A 20,834-nucleotide genomic window follows, 5' to 3' on the forward strand; every position below is an offset into this window, starting at 1 on the left:
GAAATCTGTGCTTTGGTCTGATGAGTCCAAATTAGAGATGTTTGGTTCCAACCACCGTGTCTTTGTGCGACGCAGAAAAGGTGAACGGATGGACTCTACATGCCTGGTTCCCACTGTGAAGCATGGAGGAGGATGTGTAATGGTGTGGGGGTGCTTTCCTGGGGACACTGTTGGAGACTTATTTAAAATTAAAGGCATACTGAACCAGCATGGCTACCACAGCATCTTGCAGCGGCATGCTATTCCATCCGGTTTGCGTTTAGTTGGACCATCATTTATTTTTCAACAGGACAATGACCCCAAACACACCTCCAGGCTGTGTAAGGGCTATTTGACCATTAAGGAGAGTGATGGGGTGCTGCGCCAGATGACTTGGCCTCCACAGTCACCGAACCTGAACCCAATCGAGATGGTTTGGGGTGAGCTGGACCGCAGAGTGAAGGCAAAAGGGCCAACAAGTGCTAAGCATCTCTGGGAACTCCTCCAAGATTGTTGGAAGACCATTTCAGGTGACTACCTCTTGAAGCTCATCAAGAGAATGCCAAGAGTGTGCAAAGAAGTAATCAAAGCAAAATGTGGCTACTTTGAAGAACCTAGAATATGACATATTTTCAGTTGTTTCACACTTTTTTGTTATGTATATAATTCCACATGTGTTAATTCATAGTTTTGATGCCTTCAGTGTGAATCTACAATTTTCATAGTCATGAAAATAAAGAAAACTCTTTGAATGAGAAGGTGTGTCCAAACTTTTGGTCTGTACGGTATATACCTGAGGAAGTTTCCCTAACCAAGGATAAAGCCATAAATAGGGCATACGGGCCTTGGGATAAAGACAGACAGGATTCTGAGGAAAAGTGCAGCCTGGTCTGTGAGTGTTTTAACCCTCCGAGTATCTTGCAAGAACATTGTGCCTGCCATTTATGAAAGCCTGCCTGTAACAACTTCATTGCATGTAGAACTGAACCCAGACTGTAAATAGTTGACTGTTTTCCAGTAAATGGAAGTTTTGGTTCACCACAACATAGTGTTCCTCAATTATTCCTATCATAAATCGATGTGCCACCGTTACCGGCACTGGCGTCACGAATCTTAAAGGGATCTTGCCACAGCACATTAAACAAACCTGCAACATCCAGGGCACCTCACCTACCACCAGGCCTGGTCCCTATACACAGAGAGTGCCCCAGAGGACCCCTGTGCCAGCCTCTCCATCACTGCTGTACGCCTGCCCAGGGTCTTTCAAGAAAACTGTGAGTAACCCAGAGCAACCCTTGTTTGCTTAAGTAACCGTGACCTCACCATCGCAATACCCTGCAGGGCTGCGTACTGCATATCCAAGCATCCTACTTGCTTTCCCTGCTGCCTGTCCTCAGCAATCACAGACTGGAGTTCTTTAAGGACTCTGAGGTGGAAGCCACCTGGACTTTAAGTGTGCCAGTTCAACTATAACATCAGCCTCCAAAAACACCAGAGCTCCACTCTTACAACTACTGGAAATGCTATGCCCATCCAAGTCATGATTCTGAAAGCCGCCTACTGAAAATACTGAATAAAATGCAACAGCCTTATCCCCATCAACATAGTTATTTTCCCCATTTCTATTTTTTGTAATCACAATTTTTCTTCTATCACTAATATAACTGAAGATGTTTTTAAATCTCCCTTCCTTATATGTTTGGCAATTTCTTGATGCCTTAGCTGCCTTAATGTGTTTAGTCTCCTTCTCCTCTTGAGAATAGGACATATTCTTTAATTTGCAGAATGGCCACGCAGATGCAGACAGAACATGGATGAAATTCATGTGCTGCTTGCATTTATTACAGACCCATAGAAAAGAACGAGTCCACATGCAAGCCGCAAAAAAGCCAATCGGACGTGGACCAAACTATGATTGTGTGTATGAGGCCTTAGGTTTGATTTGAAAGTGCTTCAATTAACCAGAAAATTTGAACTCAGGTCTCCTAGAACTTATTTTTTTTCTCTCTAGTCTCCTTTCTCTCTCAAATCATAAAAATACAGCTTTGGATGCATCATTTTTACAAAATGGTTTTCGGATTTGGGTGAAATACAATATATTTGCTCATGTCTACTTGAAAAGAAACTGGAAATTTAGATTTCTCCTATACTGACCTATTGCATTTTACTGTAAATTGAATGAAAGTTTTTCTGAATATTTCTCAATATTCTGTCATGCAGATAAAAAAAAAGGAAGTGACTTTAAAAAAAAAAAAAAAAAAAGCAAGCTGAAAAATTCTGCCTAGAAAGTTCTGAATGGCCACCTCAAAGCCATCTCTGTCCACTTTTTCTCTGGGGTGTTCGATTCAGCTTGCCAATAGGGTGTGGCTGTGCAGTGGCTGAGAAACGGTAAGAACCGCATGGCCTTGAAAGCTGCACCACTGCACCAGCATTCAAGTAACTCAGATCAAACTGCTTTTCACCGTGCATTTTTAATGGTGTGCGATTTTGTGGGTTACTGCCCATGCATTAACAATGCACAGTGAAAAAACAGTCAGTTTGTAATGAGTTATTTGAATGTTGGCACAGCTTGCTCTTTTACACAGTTCTTACCGTTGCACAGCCACATCGTGGCCATGCCCTAAGTGTGTAGGGTCACACCCTATAGACAAGGACAATGGTAACACCCATTTGTCACATTATTTAGACCTTTTCAGGAGAAATAACAGAAGGACAACACTGTAGCATTCTAAGAAAAGAATTGTTATTGCATGTGTTCTTTTTCCATCATGTAAAAATGAAGTTTGACCACACAAGTGAGTGCTGAAATAAATGTGTATACAATTGGATATATTAATCTGACCTTGAAAAACACAGCCACATCCATGGGTGCAACTAGGTTTCTGAAAATGTAAGTTGTTGCTCAAAGCAAACCAGTCTGGCCTCAGGTTGTCAGAGCATGTTAGGAGTTGTAGTTTTGCAACTGAGAGCAACAAGTTGAAGACCACTGCTTCACTGGATGCCATATTATGGAGGCATTGGAGATCCCTTGCTTTTTAACAGGAAGGTAGACAGAGTGCCTATGGTGCTGTACATGGACTTCTTGTACATCCACCATACTAGGCTCTGCCATGTGCATGAGGCCTAAATGGGATTCCCCTCCTTTTTTGGAAACACCCACAATTATTTCTTGATAATCTCATTCAAAGACCTGATACATTTGACAATCAAGCCAACAACATTTTTATTTTATGCTGGTTCCTGGCCTAGAAACAACCATCTGCAAACAACCCATAAGCTCAGTGCATAATGCTCTATGGCCCAATATTCAATATACATCCTGGGAAAAGCTTCCAGCCTATATGGTAAATGTATTCATAGGGCTCCATTCACTTGACAGACCAAAAGAGCATCGGTTTGACCTCCACCGAGCTGGTGTTGGCGCCTTTTGTCAGAAGTGTATGCTTGGGTGTTCCATTTGAGATTTTTTTTTAATGGACATGTCAAGGATGTCTATTATCCCCATCCCTTTTTATTCTGGAGTTAGAGAATTTTCATCAATCTATTAGGCAAGATAAGAACATTACAGGTTTATGTATAGACTCCCTAGAGATTAAAGGGGTTTTCTGACTTTGGCAAGTGGCATTTATCATGTAGGGAAAGTTAATACTAGCCACTTACTAATGTATTAATATCCATATTGCACTTCCACTTACTGTTGCTGTATCCAACCAAACCCATAATGCACTTTCTTTGCCATGGCTCCAGCCCCTCCCCTAACAATGTCCAGCTAGTTTATAGCTCCTCCCACATAGCTAGTTACATAGAAACTCCCCTATCACTGACACACTCATGGACATAACATCACAGGAAATAAACAGCTGCATGGACATGATCATGTGACTACAGCCCAGGACAGACGATAAGAGCAATAAAGGTAAAAGATTACCTTACAAACTTATAGCTACCATCATAAATAGTTTTAAAGGATGTTGATGCAAACTGGAAAAGCTCTTTAAGGCTTTATGTTTTGTGCAAACGCAACTCAAGAATGAAGCATATAAAACAAGGATCAATTTACAATAAAAGTTAATGGCTTAACACAGTGCCTCTCTACACGTGCTCCACTCCCAGTATAATACAAAACAGCAGATGAATGACAGCGTGAATTATATATGAAGCATTTCTGTGTGACCTCACACTATCCTCTATATCTAGTGTCACTTACTAGACCTTCTATAGGAAGGTTTTCTGATCAAACTTAAAGGGAAAAAGCACCTTCAGACTATCAGTGAGTGCAAAGGAATAACTTGAACCTCCTGTGCCTTAGTGAAAAATCTGTAACCTAGATCCTTCATACTATGTGTCAATTACTTTATAGTAAGAGTATATTCTTATGTGTCACCAAGTTCCTAGTGACACTAGTGCTAAATTCTATATAGACCCTAACATTCCTAGAGTATATTCTTATGTGTCACCAAGTTCCTAGTGTCACTAGTGCTAAATTCTATATAGACCCTAACATTCCTTCATGGTCATGGAGGTATAACATTCTATGTATTATAATAATCACATATAATAATTGGGTAATGGTACCCACATTCATGACCTCTTCATTTCCCAGATCTCACAGAAACATGGCTGACACGCACCAGAACAGTCTCTCCTGCTATACTCTAATTTATCCATACTTTCCATCCTGACAAACATAGCAGTGGTTGTTTGCCTCCTTCTCTCAGATAACTGCTCCTTTAACATTACTACAACCTTTCTCTACCTTACTTCTTTTAAAGTTCACTCTGTCTGCATCTCCTCTCCCTCCATCCTCCAAATAGTAGTCATCCACCAGGCCATGCTACTGTCTTTTTTGACCACTTCAATACCTGGCTTCTACACTTCCTCTTCGTCAACATCCCCACCATCATCATGGGAGTTTCAACTTCCCAGTTGACATGCCACTAACCTGCCTCCACGCATCTATCTTTTACTTCTTCTTTTGGCTAGTGTTGAGCGAACTTCTGTTTTCAAGTTCGGCGTACAAGGGGTTCAGGTTATCTAAAAATTCTGTTATGGATTCCGCTACCACAGACCATAACGTATGTTCCAAGGTAGAGGAATCCATAACGGAATTCTTAGATAACCCGAACCTTGTACGCTGAACTTGAAAACAGAAGTTCGCTCATCCCTACTTTTGGCCTCACACAATGGTCCTCCACAGCCACCCACAGAGATAGACACACACTTGACCTTGCCTTCACCTGCCTCTGTTCCCTATCTAATCTTTCAAACTCCCCATTCCCCCTCTCTGACCACAATGTTCTTGCATTTTCAACCACTCTTTTCAATTGCCCCTTTAGTCTGTAAACTAGCACACCCTCATAGAAATCTTAAACATCTCTCTCTGATTGTTACCGTTGTCCACCATATATATCACAACGTAGACACAGCTGTTATCTACGACAATTACTTCAGCCCTCGACTCAGTTGGGAATTAATGGCGCTTTCAAATAAATAATAAGTTGGGAGTAGTAGCGGTTTATGCATCTGTGGTTTCTTGCTATGGTTCTTCAGCAGTTATAGGGAATTGTAGCTTTCCAACAGGTTGGAGACCACTGATATAACTGATACAGAGTACAATAGAATTGTATTATGTTCAGGGCTAATGGTTGGATCTTGTTGGGAGGTATATTGTCTGTCCTATGTATAGAATATAACAGAATTGCATTACAGTGCCATAAGAGGTATAGGTTTAATAAAAAAATAAAATAAAGCAAATCACAGCATATATAGTATCCAACTGGTTTGAACGTGATCAACATCAGATGCAGACTGTCCATGACCTCACCCAGAGCTCACATGCTGCAATGTGTGTGGTATAAACAACTGTCACACCCAATGTCTGTGTGGCAACATATCTTCGTCAAACACAATCAAGTCAGCTGTAGAGCAGTGTCATGAACCAGCTGGTGTGAACCCACTGTGCCACGTGTCCTACCTCCTCTAAGGGCGTTGTCTAAGTGAACCCCTCGATCTTCACAGTACCCCTAATGGTAGGGCACCAACCAACAAGAATAAACTGAGATTAAACGGGTATATCATCAAAAATAAATCCACAAAAACGAGACATGAGACAACAATGTAAGCAAAATGCTTACATCTGAGGAGGCATGTTAACACAAATGAGACATGGGGGGAGGGGTTTTGGAGTATGCACTGTACAAATGGCGGTAGAAAAAAGGAGGAGTACAATACCTCACTGATTTCTGTATGTATAACTGCAACCACAGATATAAAAATGCAAGAGTGCAAATACTGAGTGGCAAAACACCATATCAAAAAAGTGGTTGCAGATAACACCGCGACATATGGATGTCTGATGGTTTCAAGTTATGGGACCATATAACAGCCAACAGAAGGTTAAAGTGCAAGTGCATAAGAAGTCACTATATCAATGGTCAAATACCACAATTGTAGCTATGGTGACAGCTAAAACCTCCAAATACATACAAAGTTAAAGTGCATAAGAAGTCACCATATCAAATGGTCAGATACCACAATTGCAGCTGTGGTGACAGCTTAAACCTCCAAGTACATGCAAAACTGGCTCAGGTGCACAGTGAACATCCACCTGTGGATAACACAAGTGGGTATAGCTGAGCACCTAGAGCCAATGAGCACATCCCTCAAAGTCCACAACAATATAGCATGTCTACATACCCATAGATGTGGGGATATACACCTCAGGAGAGCCACGTAACCCCTAATGGTAGGGATAGACTTTCCCGAGGGGAACCCCAGGTCGCTACCTCTTGAGGAGGATAGGCACATGAGGCAGCTTGTCCAGGCGGACCAGGAGGTACCCGAGAAAGGTACCAGAGGTGCAGGACCGAAGGATGAGGCAGAGGCGTAGTCCGACAGGCAAAAGGTCAGGGCAGGCAGCACAGGTAGAGGTCAGGCAATCTGGATCAGCAACAGGAGAGTCAAGGCAAGCAGGCAGGGATCTAACAGGTAGCAGAGTCCAGTAATACAGGTACGAGTCAAGAACACAGGAACACAAGCGGAAATCAGGAACCGGACACAAGGACCTTGACACTGAGTCGTCTGGGAAGGGGGCTGAGCCACTTATATATGCACAGGAGGGCTAGGATTGGTCAGCGAGGACCTAAGACATAAAGCCCAGGAAGTGACGCGCACCGGCCCTCAAGGAAGTGCTGCAGAAAACAAGCAGCAAGCATGCTGTGGCCAGGGCCGAGAGGAAACTGTGGAGCGGATCCCAGAACAACAATACCTACACAGACAGAGCCCAGGACTGCAGCGGTGAATGGGAAGCACTGGCCGCAGATCACCGCTGAACACGGCGCCCGGGACCACGCGGTAAGCAGGGGAACAGCGGCGGACAGTCAACGTATCTTGGTGAGGAAATATAAAAATACTGACTCTTTAAAAGCACGATCTGTACTTTACAACTTTTTATTATTTCTTAGCACAATTCTTAGCTCACAGGCGTTCCTTTTGTTCTGAGAATGCCGAGCTGAATCCTATCCCACACCGGGCAACGTTTTGGGGGTCACGCCCCGAGTCAGACCGCGAGTGTTGCTCCATGTGGGAGCTGTTTGCACTGATTTCACTGACAACATATTTTACTCAATCTGCAATGATACTAGTACCATCCCTAAGAAGCCATTAAATCTCGTTCAAGAAATACGCATGCAATCCGGATGGAAAAAATGCAAACCCTGAACACAAAAAAAGTATTAAACTTTAGTACAAAACCATAGTTTTGTACTAAAACTAATGAGATTCCATCTTTCATTTTTCAGAGCTCCTTTGCAAAATTAAAGGTGGAATCTGATTGGTAGCTATGGGCAACTAAGCCAGTTTTCCTTTACACCACTTTTGATAACTCTCCCTAATGTTCGACCTTTTAAACAGGCCTTGAGACATAACTGATAATAATTAAGCCAGCATCTCATCTGCGGACAGCCATTTCTGGGCGAGTACTCCTCATCTGTTCAGAATAGAGTGTACTGGCTTAGCTAGGTGACAGGCCTAGGTCAGGATTTGGGGGATACTATATTTCCTGTTTTGGAGCGATAGCCCCTAAGCATATTATCCTGGCTTAATTAGTATCCAACTCATTAGAGGCATAGCTTGCTAGGAGCCGATTTGCATACCATGTTCCCAGATAAACTTTTGAAATAGATTTCCCTCTATAGATCCAGAGGAAGGTACTGTACTTAAAAAAGCCATAATGCTTACGTGAATCTGGCCTATAAAAAGGAATAAAATCCTTCAGACCAGATAAAAGAAGAATTCTAAGTATAAGGGTCCATTCACACATCCGCAATGATCGGAATTGCGGGGCCGCATTTCCGGGTCTGCAATTCCGATCCTGAAAAAAATAGAACAGGTCCTATTCTTGTCCGCAATAGCGGAAAGAATGGGCATATTCTCTTAGTGCCGGCAATGTGCGGTCCGCAAAATGTGGAACGCACATTGCCGCTGTCCGTGTTTTGCGGATCCGCAAAACACACACGGATGTGTGAATGGACCCTTAATGTTTTTTTTCTACTAAAACCATCCCAAGGTAGACTATTCCACAGATTCACAGCTATTGTGGTAAATAAACCTTGTCGTTGCAAATTTTTTTCTCCCCAGACAGAAGGGGTTCCCCTTGTCTTTTGAGGGGATTTTACTTAGAACAGCTTTTTGAAGTATTTTTGTATGGGTCATTTCTATATTTTTACTTTTTCCCCCCCTTAGGCATCTCTTCTGAAAACCGTATTTTTCATCCTATAAGATGCACCTGCCCATAAGACGCACCTAGGTTTCAGAGGAGGAAAATAAGAAAAAAATATATTTTTCATCAGACCTCAGCTTAGAGCCCCAATCAGACCCCCAATGTTAGGGCTCATGCACACGACCGAGCCATGTCTTGCGGTCTGCAAATTGTGGATCCACAAAACACAGATGCTGCCCACCTGCTTTTTGCAATTTGTGTAACAGAACGGGCCCTCCATTGTAGAAATGCCTATTTTTGTCAACAAAACAGACAAGAATAGGACATTAATTTTTTCACAGGGCCACGGAATGTTAAAAAGGGATGAGGACAGCACACGGAGTGCTGTCCACCTCTTTTGCGGGTCCATTGAAGTGAATTGGTCCGCAATTGAGTCGCAAAAAATGCGGCTCGGATGCAGACCCAAACCACGTTCGTGTGCATGAGCTCCTAATCAGACCTCAGCTCAGACCCACAATGTTCATAAGACCCCCAATGTTCATAAGACCCCCAATGAGACCTCACATCAGAGCCCCATTGTGAATAAGACCCCTCCATTCAGACAACCAATGTGAATGATCCCCCAGGCAGACCCCCATGCTCTGAGCTGACATTAAAATATAAAATTAACTTCACTTACAACTCCCGCTCCGGACGTCCTCGCTCTTCTTGCCATGCACGGTGCTGTGACCAGACACTGCACAGCATGGAGGTCACAGAGCACCAATGTCCCCACGCTGTGCGCAGTCACAGCACAGCGAGCAGCTTAGATAGACCAGGGTACAGAGGCAGGTGAGCGCTGCATTCACAGATTTCCGGCCCTCCTGTACTAATGACCACTTCCATAATGGAATCGCTCATAAGTATTCAGCCCATAAGACACACTGACACTGTCTTATAGGGTGAAAAATACAGTAAATACATTCATTTTTTTCAGTCTTTTCTCATAAAGATCTTTCTGCATATTCCAGGTGAGAGTGCACTAAAGATTTGTAAAGTGGTAATGTTATAGCCCTATTTTGGGAGTCCATTCCCTTTTAATACGTTACCTAATCCTGCTAGCCTTTAAAGTAGCTGATTGACATTGCATGCTTCTAATTATTCTACAAGTACATCCGGGTCCTTCTCAACAAGCAGCTCTCCCAGTTTTACTCCCTCTAGGACAAGGATGCCCAACCTGCGGCTCTCCAGCTATTGCAAAACTACAACTCCCAGCATGCCCAGACAGCAAACCAATATCAAGGCATGTTGTATAGGTCCCAGGATATTGATGCCCAGGATAGGTCATCAGTATCAGGACAGCTGTATCAACAAGTGTGATCTCTCTCCTCAGTGATAAACCACTTATGGGGAGATTTTTCTGACAAATGATCTAACTGCTATGTCATCTATAGCTACCTCCTCTCCATATTTCTAATGGTGCCTGTGAACTGTATTGGTCCCTTATTCAGATTTAGGCTGGGGTGACACAGCAATCTTGGCTCCTACACCTGTCGAGCGACCAAAGACCGCTGTGTAGAAGTGGAAACGTTCAGGATTGCCATGTAGCCCCAGCCTTATACCTCCAACCCTTAGCATCCTGTCCACACCTTCCAAAAACCTTCTTTAAATGGAATCTGTCAGCAGTTTTGACCATGCTAAACTGTTAACAGCACTAGGTAGCTGCTGTGGAGAGCAGTACATAAATATCTTTTGCAGAGCTTTTATTACCAGGTGTAGTGGGAATATGCATTTTTTTTCTGCCAGATTTTGCACTTTCCAGGAGGTGGAGCTTCAACGTGAAGTACTCTCTTCATTGAGCTACTTCAAAGCCCCTCCTTTCTGATTGACAGCACTAGCATCCAACAAGGAGACCACTACTGCTTTTTCTCAGAGCGGAGGGGAGGGTCTTAAGCAGCACAATGTGGCGAGGAGAGCATTTCTTAATAAAGCTCTGCCTCCTGGGCACTTAAAAGGGTTCCTGGAATTAAGGAAATAAAATTGCTGAAAATACTTTTAATACTTTATTATATATTCCCAAATACTTTATTCATTATAATGGATCATTTAGTCTACACAGAAGGACAAGTTACTTCAGAACACTGAGCTAAAGAGCTGTCTCATCTTCCTCTCTGCTCTTCTTGTCAGGGATTATAATCCTGCATACAGTTGATAAGATCTTTAGCTGAATCTCTGTGGTAATGGAGTCCATGAAGAGTCATGAAGTACAGAGAGGATGGACAGGACAGACTGTGGGAATGTGGGAATATGGTAATGGAAACTGCATACAAGTGCTGCTGCTCATTAGTCTCACCCTCAACCTCCTCTCTGTACTTCATGTCTCCTCATGATCTCTATTCCTACAGAGATTTAGTTTAATATATTATCAGCTGTATACAGGATCATAATCCCTGATAAGAATAGCAGAGGAGGAGGCATCTCTTTAGCTCAGTGATGTGAAGTAACTTATTCTCCTGTTTGATTAGGACAGGTTTTATGTGAACTAATAAGACAGTGGCCATTTCATTGCCCCTGATGATTGCTCCCCAGACAGAATGAGCCATTATAAATAATGATATTGGGAATGTTTTTATAATAAAGATATACTCAAGTATGTTCAGTAATTTTTTTTCACTAAAATCCCAGAGAACTCCTTTAAGGAGCAGAATCTGGCACAATAAAAGATCATAGTCTTGCTACTCTATGATAATAACTACCACAAAAAGGTATGTTTGCACTGCAGTCACCCAGGCCCACAAAGGAGCATGTGAATCCCCCAGTGGGCCCCCGAGTCAAGGTTGGCCCCTAGTCCTCACTTCCTGCACAGGTGACACTTGGCACAGTAAACTGGGTAGTTTGTTATATAGACACATTGGGTGGCAGAGATGACTTCTAGGCAGAGGCAATTTCCTCTTTGCAGTGGCCATCATGAATTGACTTGCAGCTGACTGCCTCTGTGTGAGCATGGGTTCCTGGCTCACATCGCTAAGAGAGCTAATAACAGGAGCTCAGGACAGAACAGTCTGAGGGACAGTCTAGGCAGCAGGCTACTACTGAAAATAAATGTGTTTTGTCGCAGTTTTAGGGATTTGCAAATAAGAGTCAGGTAAAATTTGCATGTAACTTTACAGGGGGCATGTAGACTACACAAATTAGCGTCATAACTACCTATATACTGTAGCACGCTTGCCGACTCTCCCACAAAATTCAAGAGGCATTCAGAAAAAGGGGGGACCTCTGGGATAAGCTGGCAAATCTAATCTCCTAGGTGCTTCACGGAAGGCTTCTTTCTCCTGGAAATAAGCCCTCCACGAACTTTGACAGTATGTGTCTGTAGACTAGTCCCTGTGCCCAAATATGCATTGAGGGGGACGGGGGCATAAGAAAAAAAAAGGACAAAAGGATCCAGGTCTGAGTAAAGTGCTAAGAAAGTTCCAGAGAAAAATAAATTGGTGTTGTACTTCATTTGCTGCACTCTCCGACATCAAACCTGCAATTAATTGCCAAGTGGTGCCAACTTGTAGCCATCATTCATTTTTGTGTCCAATATATACACATTCATAGAATAGTGCAATTTAGATACCCACAGAGTAGTTCTGTCATACCAATACATACATATGCCAGCCACCATGCCCCTTTTCTATACACTTGTCCCTGGTTTTTCACTACTCCATGTAGCCCGTTAGCAGTCTCATAAATGTAGTTCTTTGTGTACCAATCTGTGCAGTCAGATCATATGTGGAATGGTGCCAGAAACCAGGAAATCTCAGAGAATCCTGGACACTATTTGTTTGGCATGAGTAGGGTAGTCAGGAGTCACATTAAGAAAAAAGGCCTGTGAGCCTCATAGCAATTAAATTGTTAGAATGCCCTGTTTTGGGCTAACTCCTATTACGGGACCCTCTGAGCTGTGCATTGGAGGACAAATGGCATCTCTGGCATCAGTGGGCTTTAGCAAAGATACTGTGCATCTACATTGTGGTTCCCTTAGTGAAAGCATCTTATTGCAAGTTTTTCTTGGGAATGGTCAATTGAAAAGTGGTTCTTCTGTTTGGACAACCCCTTTTAAACATTGTGGTTCCTCAGAAGAATCCTGAACAAAACATGTCATGCTGCTTGGACCCCCAGCAAATATTGGAACAATTCATATTATTAGAAAGTCAGCAAAAGCAGTCAATTTCAACAAGACCATCCAACTGTATTGTGTGTGTGAGGATGTTCTAACCCTCTTTATAGTATGTTAGAGGAAAGAAGAATTTAGGCATTCTGGAATTCAGCATTCTCGATCTTTTGTTCCTATGGGAGATAAAAGGTGTCTGGCAGCAGCTTTTCCCACCTCTTCCATTGAAAAACGCACTCATACTCAGTCAAGAAGAATAGCTGTACCAGTTTAGAACACTGATCTTCAACTTGTGGCTCCCCAGCTGTTCCAAAACTACAACTACTGCCATGCTTCGACAGCCGCAGGTTTGCTGGTGCTTTTTGCAACAGCTGAAGAGCCAGAGTTTGTAGACCACTGTTCTACATCATCGGTTTTAATAGATTTTATCAGTCCCCCCCAAGAGCTAGACATGATGCTGCAATGTATGTCACATGTTAATTTAGCTCTTGTGAAAACAAGCTGCGAAATAGGAGACTGGGAGGAAGTTTGGAAATAACAGCATTGTGCCATAGTTTCACTGCACAACCTTTGGAGATACATGAGGATATGTTGACTAAATTGCAAACATGGTTGTACTTTTAGAACCATATGGCAAGATGAATTTGAGAATCTAATCTTAGTCCTTCAGATTTTTCTTAATCTTCTGAGATGTAAATTGACCTTCAGTAGATTTGAGCCCACAGATCTTTCATACGTGCAAAATCCTACTGTATATCTAATTTCAACAGCTATAGATTTATGCATATATTCAACAACAACAAAAAAAATCTACTTACCAGCACCCCATTGAATCTTTCATCTAGTTCTACCGAATTTGGTCTTGGACCTTTGGAAGATGTTCCTTCTTTTTGTTTTTGCGGTGGAGTCCCATTTGTTGAATGTATCTTTGAATCCCGGGCCTGGAACATATCCAGAGAACCCGCTGCATTCCCCATAATCGAAGCTGCTCCGCGTTTCCACGCTCCTGGATCCAGGCTTGATACTTAAGGTGGACACTGAGAAGAGCAGGGATATAAAAAAAAAAAAAAAAAAAAGTGTAGAAGACTTCCTGCAAAATATCTGTAAGGTTTGATGGTGACACACCCAACTTCCGATTACATGGTCATGTTCTATACAGCACGCGCTTGCCTCAACGACCAAGGGGTACACACAGAAAAAGGAAGGTGCGGCAATAGATTAGTAGATCCAAAATAAGTAATGTCCTGAGCAGCAGAAGGAGCAATTAAATCTTCATGTCTCTTCTCCTTTCACTCCAACGTCTCACACTACAGTTTCAAGATTCACTTCTTGTCCAGTTGCTAAACTTTGTATTTTCTGCTGGTCCCTTTATTGGATGTTAACGGAAAGACGTTTAGTATAGCAGACCACAAAGCAGAAGGAAGTAAGGTTTCAAAATCAGATGGTAGATGTTTAGAGTGAAGAGGAGGAGATATTTGGTTCAGGAAGCAGAGCCCAATGGATGTCATTTAAAATCTATGTAGTATACAGGGGGAGATGTTCATCACTGGTAGTGAGGTGGAGACACAGACAGAGTTGTGTATACGATGATAGAAAGGCAAGGTGCATGTACTGAAACCAAATACCACAACAGGTTATAAGATCCTTGTACCTTCAGTATTCAGAATCTGTTAACTCTATAAGCCCTAACTGCTAGAAAACTCTGAGGTCTCATAATATATATTTCTTAACCAATCCTCCAGCTTCATATTGTAGTTCAACCAGTACTGACAACCTACAGAAATTAGTCACCTTCACCAGAACAACGCATTGTTTGGGTCAAAGGAAATAATACAGAAACATTTTTCTGTGATTTATGAGAAAAGTCTAAAGATCGAGTAACCAATTCTGGAGTTTAGGGCGTCTACAATATACACCAATAGGGTAGATCTAGTGGGGGAGGGCTTTATAAAAAATAGCATTTGCCATGTGCATCAAGACGTGCATCACATGTGGGAGTCTTGCTTCTCATGGAACTTGGTGGACCACTTTCTGCTCAGTTCAGCGCATCGGGCACACAATTTTGCACATGGACATCTTGTAGCCAAGACAGGTTATAAAACCACTAAAATATATATATTGTTTTGCAGGACAAGGTCACCATTTGCCTTTTGCATCAAAAGGTTTCTAGTGGTATTATGTTGCCAATAGATGACGATATCCCACTGAGTCATTAATGGGACTTTCTGCACAAGGGAGAACTTCTGGATCTTGGCACAGTGTTACTTGCGGCAGAGGACCTGTACTGTGTATATACACCGACATACAAAAGGAATAAGAAATGATATCTAACTCAATGACAGACACTCGATCAATTATATACATGTATTTTATTGTCCTTCTAAAAATTACATACATAAAATAGTACAATCTGGTGAGGCCTGAGACTCATATCCCATCTCACAGACCATAGGTACTTATTGAACTATTACAAAGTGTATAGCTGCCTATGAGTAAGGTTGGAATGGCACCTATATAGCTTCACCGAGTTCTCATGATTAAGTGGAGCAGATTTTGATATTGTCGCAGTTGTCAGTCAGGTGTCATAATTCTAAAAGGCTTCTATAGGAAACAAACCAAAGTATCTCATCAGTTTTACATGTACTTTTAATAAATGAGAAAAAAAATAAACACAACAAGAGGCCTATAATCTATTGCAGTGTTTCCCAACCAGTGTGCCTCCAGCTGTTACAAAACTACAACTCCCAGCATGCCCGCACAGCCAAAGGCTGTCCAGGCATGCTGGGAGTTGTAGTTTTGCAACAGCTGGAGGCACACTGGTTGGGAAACACTGATCTATTGGAAACAGAGCTCCCACAGTGTAGGTTCCAAATCAGAATTTTGTGGATCGCTCAAACTACTATAGGCTATCCAGCATAAGTGCAGCTTAGAGAGAGAGTTCACATCAACGTTATTTTTCCATTCTTCTGATACTTCAGAGAAAAAAAAAAAACACAGGAACAATATATTTATATTTGCACCTTTTTTTCTGTTCTTCTGAAGGATTAGAAGAATGGAAAAAAAAATTTTTTTTTGCATTTGTTTGAACCATTTCTGTCACAGATTCGTTTTTTTAGACTGCATGCAGTACTCTTTTTTTTTTTTTCCTGTCTAAAAATGGGGGATGCCAAATGTTCATAACAGATGCACAGTATCTTTTTTTTTCTGTTCTTCCGATGGATCATAAGAATGGAAAAATAACGGTGATGTAAACTCTCCCTTAGGCCTCATGCACACGACCGTTGTGTCATTTTTCACAGTTTAGCGGAGGTCCCATTTATTTCTATGGAGCTGTGAAAAAAAAAACTGATAGTCCTCCGTTTTTTTTTTTCCTCCGAGTCAGTGATCCCAGTCCGTCAAAAAAATATAATCTGTCCTATTCTTGTCAGTGGAAAACGGAGGACGGACCCATTCAAGTAAATGGGTCCGTAAAAAAGAAAAAAACGGATGCACAACTGGTATGTCATCCGTGTCCGTTTTTTTCTACAAGACCTTGGTGCAATAAAATTACACTTTTCATTAACCTTCCTTTTTTCCCCCGTCAGACAAAAAAGAAAAAAGAAAAGGAAGACACAAGGAAACACAACTGAAGCAAAATCGGACACGGACCACTGAAGCCAAATCACTGACAGTTAAAAAACACTGTCGTGTGCATGAGGCCTTAGGCTGAGTTCACACGGTCGAGTATGCCACGTGGGTGCAATGCGGGAGGTGAACGCATTGCACCTGCACTGAATCTGGACCCATTCATTTCTATGGGGCTGTGCACATGAGCTGTGATTTTCACGCATCACTTATGCGTTGCGTGAAAATCGCAGCATGCTCTATATTGTGCGTTTTCCAGGCCCCATAGTAGTGAATGGGGCTGTGTGAAAATCGCAAGCATCCGCAATCAAGTGCGGATGCGGTTCGATTTTCACGCACGGTTGCTAGGAGACCCAATCATTATTATTTTCCCTTATAACATGGTTACAAGGGAAAATAATAACATTCTGAATACAGAATGCATAGTACAATAGCACTGGAGGGGTTAAAAATAATAATATTTAACTCGCCTTAATCCCCTTGATCGCGCAGCCGGCATCTCTTCTGTCTTCTTTCTTTGCTGTGTGCAGGAAAAGGACCTGTGGTGACATCACTCCGGTCATCACATGATCCATCACCATGGTAAAAGATCATGTGACGGACCATGTGATGACCGGAGTGATGTCACCACAGGTCCTTTTCCTGCACACAGCAAAGAAAGAAGACAGAAGAGATGCCGGCTGCGCGATCAAGTGGATTAAGGCGAGTTAAATTATTAGAATTTTTTTTAACCCCTCCAGCGCTATTGTACTATGCATTCTGTATTCAGAATGCTATTATTTCCCCTTATAACCATGTTATAAGGGAAAATAATACAATCTACCCAGCACCTAACCCAAACCAGAACTTCTGTGAAGAAGTTCGGGTACCAAACATGCTGATTTTTCTCATGCGAGTGCAAAACGCATTACAATGTTTTGCACTCGCGTGGAAAAATAGCGCATGTTCCCGCAATGCACCCGCACCTTTTCCCGCAATGCCCGTGTGAACTCAGGATTAGTCAATCAGTGTGGCTCACAGCAATACCAATGTGATTGTCAGAGCTTCCCTTTCCTGGCCATCCAATATGGCTGGTATATAGACACAGTCTAGTTAGCATTATCAGTTGTAACTGGAACAGTCTTCCCCGTTTTGAAAAAAATGTCACCACAAAATGCAATGCAATGCAACCTGCAAGCAGCATGTTATACAGGGGGAAGAGCGGAGCATATTAATGTATAGTTTTGTGGGAAAAGATTCAGTAAAACTTGTAATTTACACATTTATATTTCTTCTTTTTCTGAGCTCAATTGTACATAGGGGAGGTGTTTTCAGTGAATGACAGCTATGTATACACACACAGAGAATGCTATAAATCATTGATAAGGTAACTCCATGTGACTGACAGCCATTTCTGTATACACACAGAATGCCATCAAATCACTGATAAGGTGGCCCCCATGTACAACTGAGCTTAGAAATAGAGATTTAAATGTATAAATTACAAATTTTACTGAATCTTTCCCCACAAATCTATATATCAATTTGCTCAGCATCTCCTGCTCTATAACATGATGCCTGCAGATTGCACTGCATTTTGTGGTGACAGGTTTCAAGGCACTTGTGGGACCTTACCGCTAGAGGGCAATCTCTCCATGGCATTACATATATTCAAATCAGTTTGTTTTCATTGGTCACAAAAAGTCGTCAGACACATTTCAGGGGTTAAGTTTGACTGAACAAACATTATTTCTATAGCATTACCTTAATGTTTATCGTTTAACAAACTTTAAAAATTGACTTGCGTATATCCATACTAGAAATAGCTTTCTACGGACAAGAGACATCTCTAATAATAATAGTAAGCTTCATACAATAATAGTCACATACAATTCCGTTATACAAAATACAAAAAGGATAAACAGAGAGGACACAACATTTGGCACCTTTTTTTTACTGCAAATGAGCTACAAAACACAACGTAAATGTGGTGGAGCGAAAAAGCCTCACAGTCCAGTCTTAGGCAGTGCATCTCTAGCAACCAATCTAGCAAGCCAATGCTGGATTGACTGGTGCCATACTGGTTTGACCTTCTTTGCTGCCAAGTCACACCATTCCTCCATGATAGCCTACATCAATAGTCGCATTAAATACATTTCAATTGCTTGCCTGGAGGTACTATACAGGGTCTGCACCCCACCCAAAAATTGAAATAAAACCGCACCAATTTTGCCCATGGGCTTTGTCGGATATTGCATTCGCACCCTTCCCCATTCAAGCAAATTAGGGCTTAGCTGATATACCTGACCACAAATGGCCAAGAGTAGAACAAATATTACAAAAAAATGTAATGAAATGAAATTTTCAGAAAGCTTTTGATATGTCTGATATAGCAAAAGTTTTGATCGTGGGGTTCTGAGAGCTGATACCCCCACCGATCGCTAGAATTAAGCGAGAGAAGCACTTGCCTAGCTCTCCTCTCCTTGCTGCAGGAGATGGAATTAAGATGGGCTCTTGACTTTGTTCTAGGGATTGTTGGAGGTCACAGCATTCATAACCCCATGAACAAAACATTTGATATGTCTCTATAACTCAGTGACCCTTGAAGAGAACCCAGTCAAACACACAGTAGATTCTAGGTCCAGTTTTCTATTTTGTCCTGCCTACTTCTATACATAGAGAAGTATACAGAAAAAATAAGTTCTAGGTATCCGGGTGAATTCAGATGAACAATGTTAAACCTGTTTGGTTCCGAACAGTGAACACAGACACGTTTTTTAAATGGACCCCACATGAACATCAGTGTGCAGTCTTTTTTTCCTCAAAGACCCATGCACTTGAGTGAATTAGTCTTGCATGAAACTCAAGGCTGGATGGTTTATGCTGCGATTTTCTCAGTACAGTCCATTGGTTTGAATGGAAAATGGCTCATGTGAATTTACTCATTGACTTTAATGGGTCAATGTCCAGTCCAGGACCTGTCCATTCCAAACTCAGACAGCATTTGGATATGAATATCCTTGGTTTGAATGCAGCCTCAGAGAAGACGTCTACATATACAGAATATAAATTTAGAGATATTGTACAGCAAAAGTCAGCATATAATATTTTAGAATGAGTATGCAGTAATTGCAATGTCTTGACACACTTACTGTAAATTAACACATTATATACAAGCATACCTACGACTTTACATAGGTTTTTCCAATTACATATTGGAGTCAATGTCCTAGTGGCAAGACCTTTTTTATGAAGGTGCCGAGTGTTCCCATGACAGGAGCTAGATGGTGGGTTCCAATTTGCATGTCCCAACAGATTAGGCAGTCTTTACAGTTCCATCCCTTGTTAAACGCGCTGCCCGCAGACAGTGGATGTTCAGTTTGGCTGATGTTTCTGCTTGTCCATGGGAATTTGAGGCCCGACATGTATATACCCCAGCATCATTGGGCGAAACATCAGATATAATAAGGGTGCAGCTGCCTGAATCTTCATACTCAATCTCTAAGTGCTTGGACTCTTGAATTGGGGAACCAGAGAAAAACCATAAGACTTCAGGGTCTGGGAAACCTTGATGGAAAAAAAATAAAAATAAAAAGTGGGAGGAGATAAATGAGGGATAAAAAAAAAAATTGATTTTTCCATGCAGCGCTTAGACCCCTTAGTGACTGCCGCAAAAAGGTGTATGGGTGGTTACTAAGGGGTCAACATTGAATGGCAGTATTAGTAGTATGTGGATACTTAAGGAGACACTACCATAATTTTTTTCCCGCATATTATCAACCCATATGTAAATATTCTATTTTTTTAATTTTATGAAAATGAGTGGATAATTTTCTGGATATCATTTTTTAAGTCAATCCTTGTGTTCTACTTCCTGCCCTGGCTCTTTAAGTACTCCTTAGGGCTCATGTACATGAATGTAGGGAGCTATAGAGATTCCCTGTCCTCATACAGTAAGAGATCGCTGCATGTAAATGTGCGGTCTCCTTCACTGAACGGGCAGCTGACTGTCGGGAAGGAACGCTTCCTTCCCGACAATCGTCCGCTCAGTCATCCCATCTAAATCCACCTTTAGTTTGAACTTTTAGCACAGCAAACAGCCGCGCTCAACTTTCTCAGTCTAAGTGGACAGCTCTTCTGTTGACATCTTTATCTAGGTCTATCAAGAGAATAGTACTGTCATACCAAATCTACAACTACTTTTATACCAGCAGCAAACTGACAGTGGATTCCCTGTCTATATAGGAGTTTTATCAAGAATATTTTATATTTAATTTTCTTTTTTATTTATTTCTTTTTTATGAACATAGAGTTGAATAAGTACCCCTTTAAAGTGTCCTTTTGAAGGGGTTGTCCAGGATTTTCATACTGATGGCCTATCCTCAGAATAGGTCA

At 41.7% G+C, this 20,834-nt stretch overlaps 2 protein-coding genes across 4 annotated transcripts in view; both read right to left on the minus strand.

Annotated features, from left to right (window-relative positions):
• Nucleotides 1-14,233, minus strand: part of FMNL1 (formin like 1) — a 75,761-nt gene extending 61,528 nt beyond the window's left edge. Inside the window, exon 1 of the mRNA XM_044297010.1 lies at nt 13,655-14,233. Coding sequence (XP_044152945.1) covers nt 13,655-13,813 — 159 coding nt within the window. The 5' untranslated portion in view covers nt 13,814-14,233. The remainder of the gene's footprint in view (nt 1-13,654) is intronic.
• Nucleotides 14,234-17,334: 3,101 nt separating this feature from the next.
• Nucleotides 17,335-20,834, minus strand: part of LOC122940368 (myosin light chain kinase, smooth muscle-like) — a 62,638-nt gene continuing 59,138 nt past the window's right edge. For all 3 annotated transcript variants that reach the window (XM_044297007.1, XM_044297005.1, XM_044297006.1), the window contains one exon: nt 17,335-20,006. The gene's annotated coding sequence lies outside the window, so the exon portion shown is untranslated. The remainder of the gene's footprint in view (nt 20,007-20,834) is intronic.

The sequence above is a fragment of the Bufo gargarizans genome, chromosome 6 (genome assembly GCF_014858855.1).
Source record: "Bufo gargarizans isolate SCDJY-AF-19 chromosome 6, ASM1485885v1, whole genome shotgun sequence".
Taxonomy (NCBI): Eukaryota; Metazoa; Chordata; class Amphibia; order Anura; family Bufonidae; genus Bufo; species Bufo gargarizans.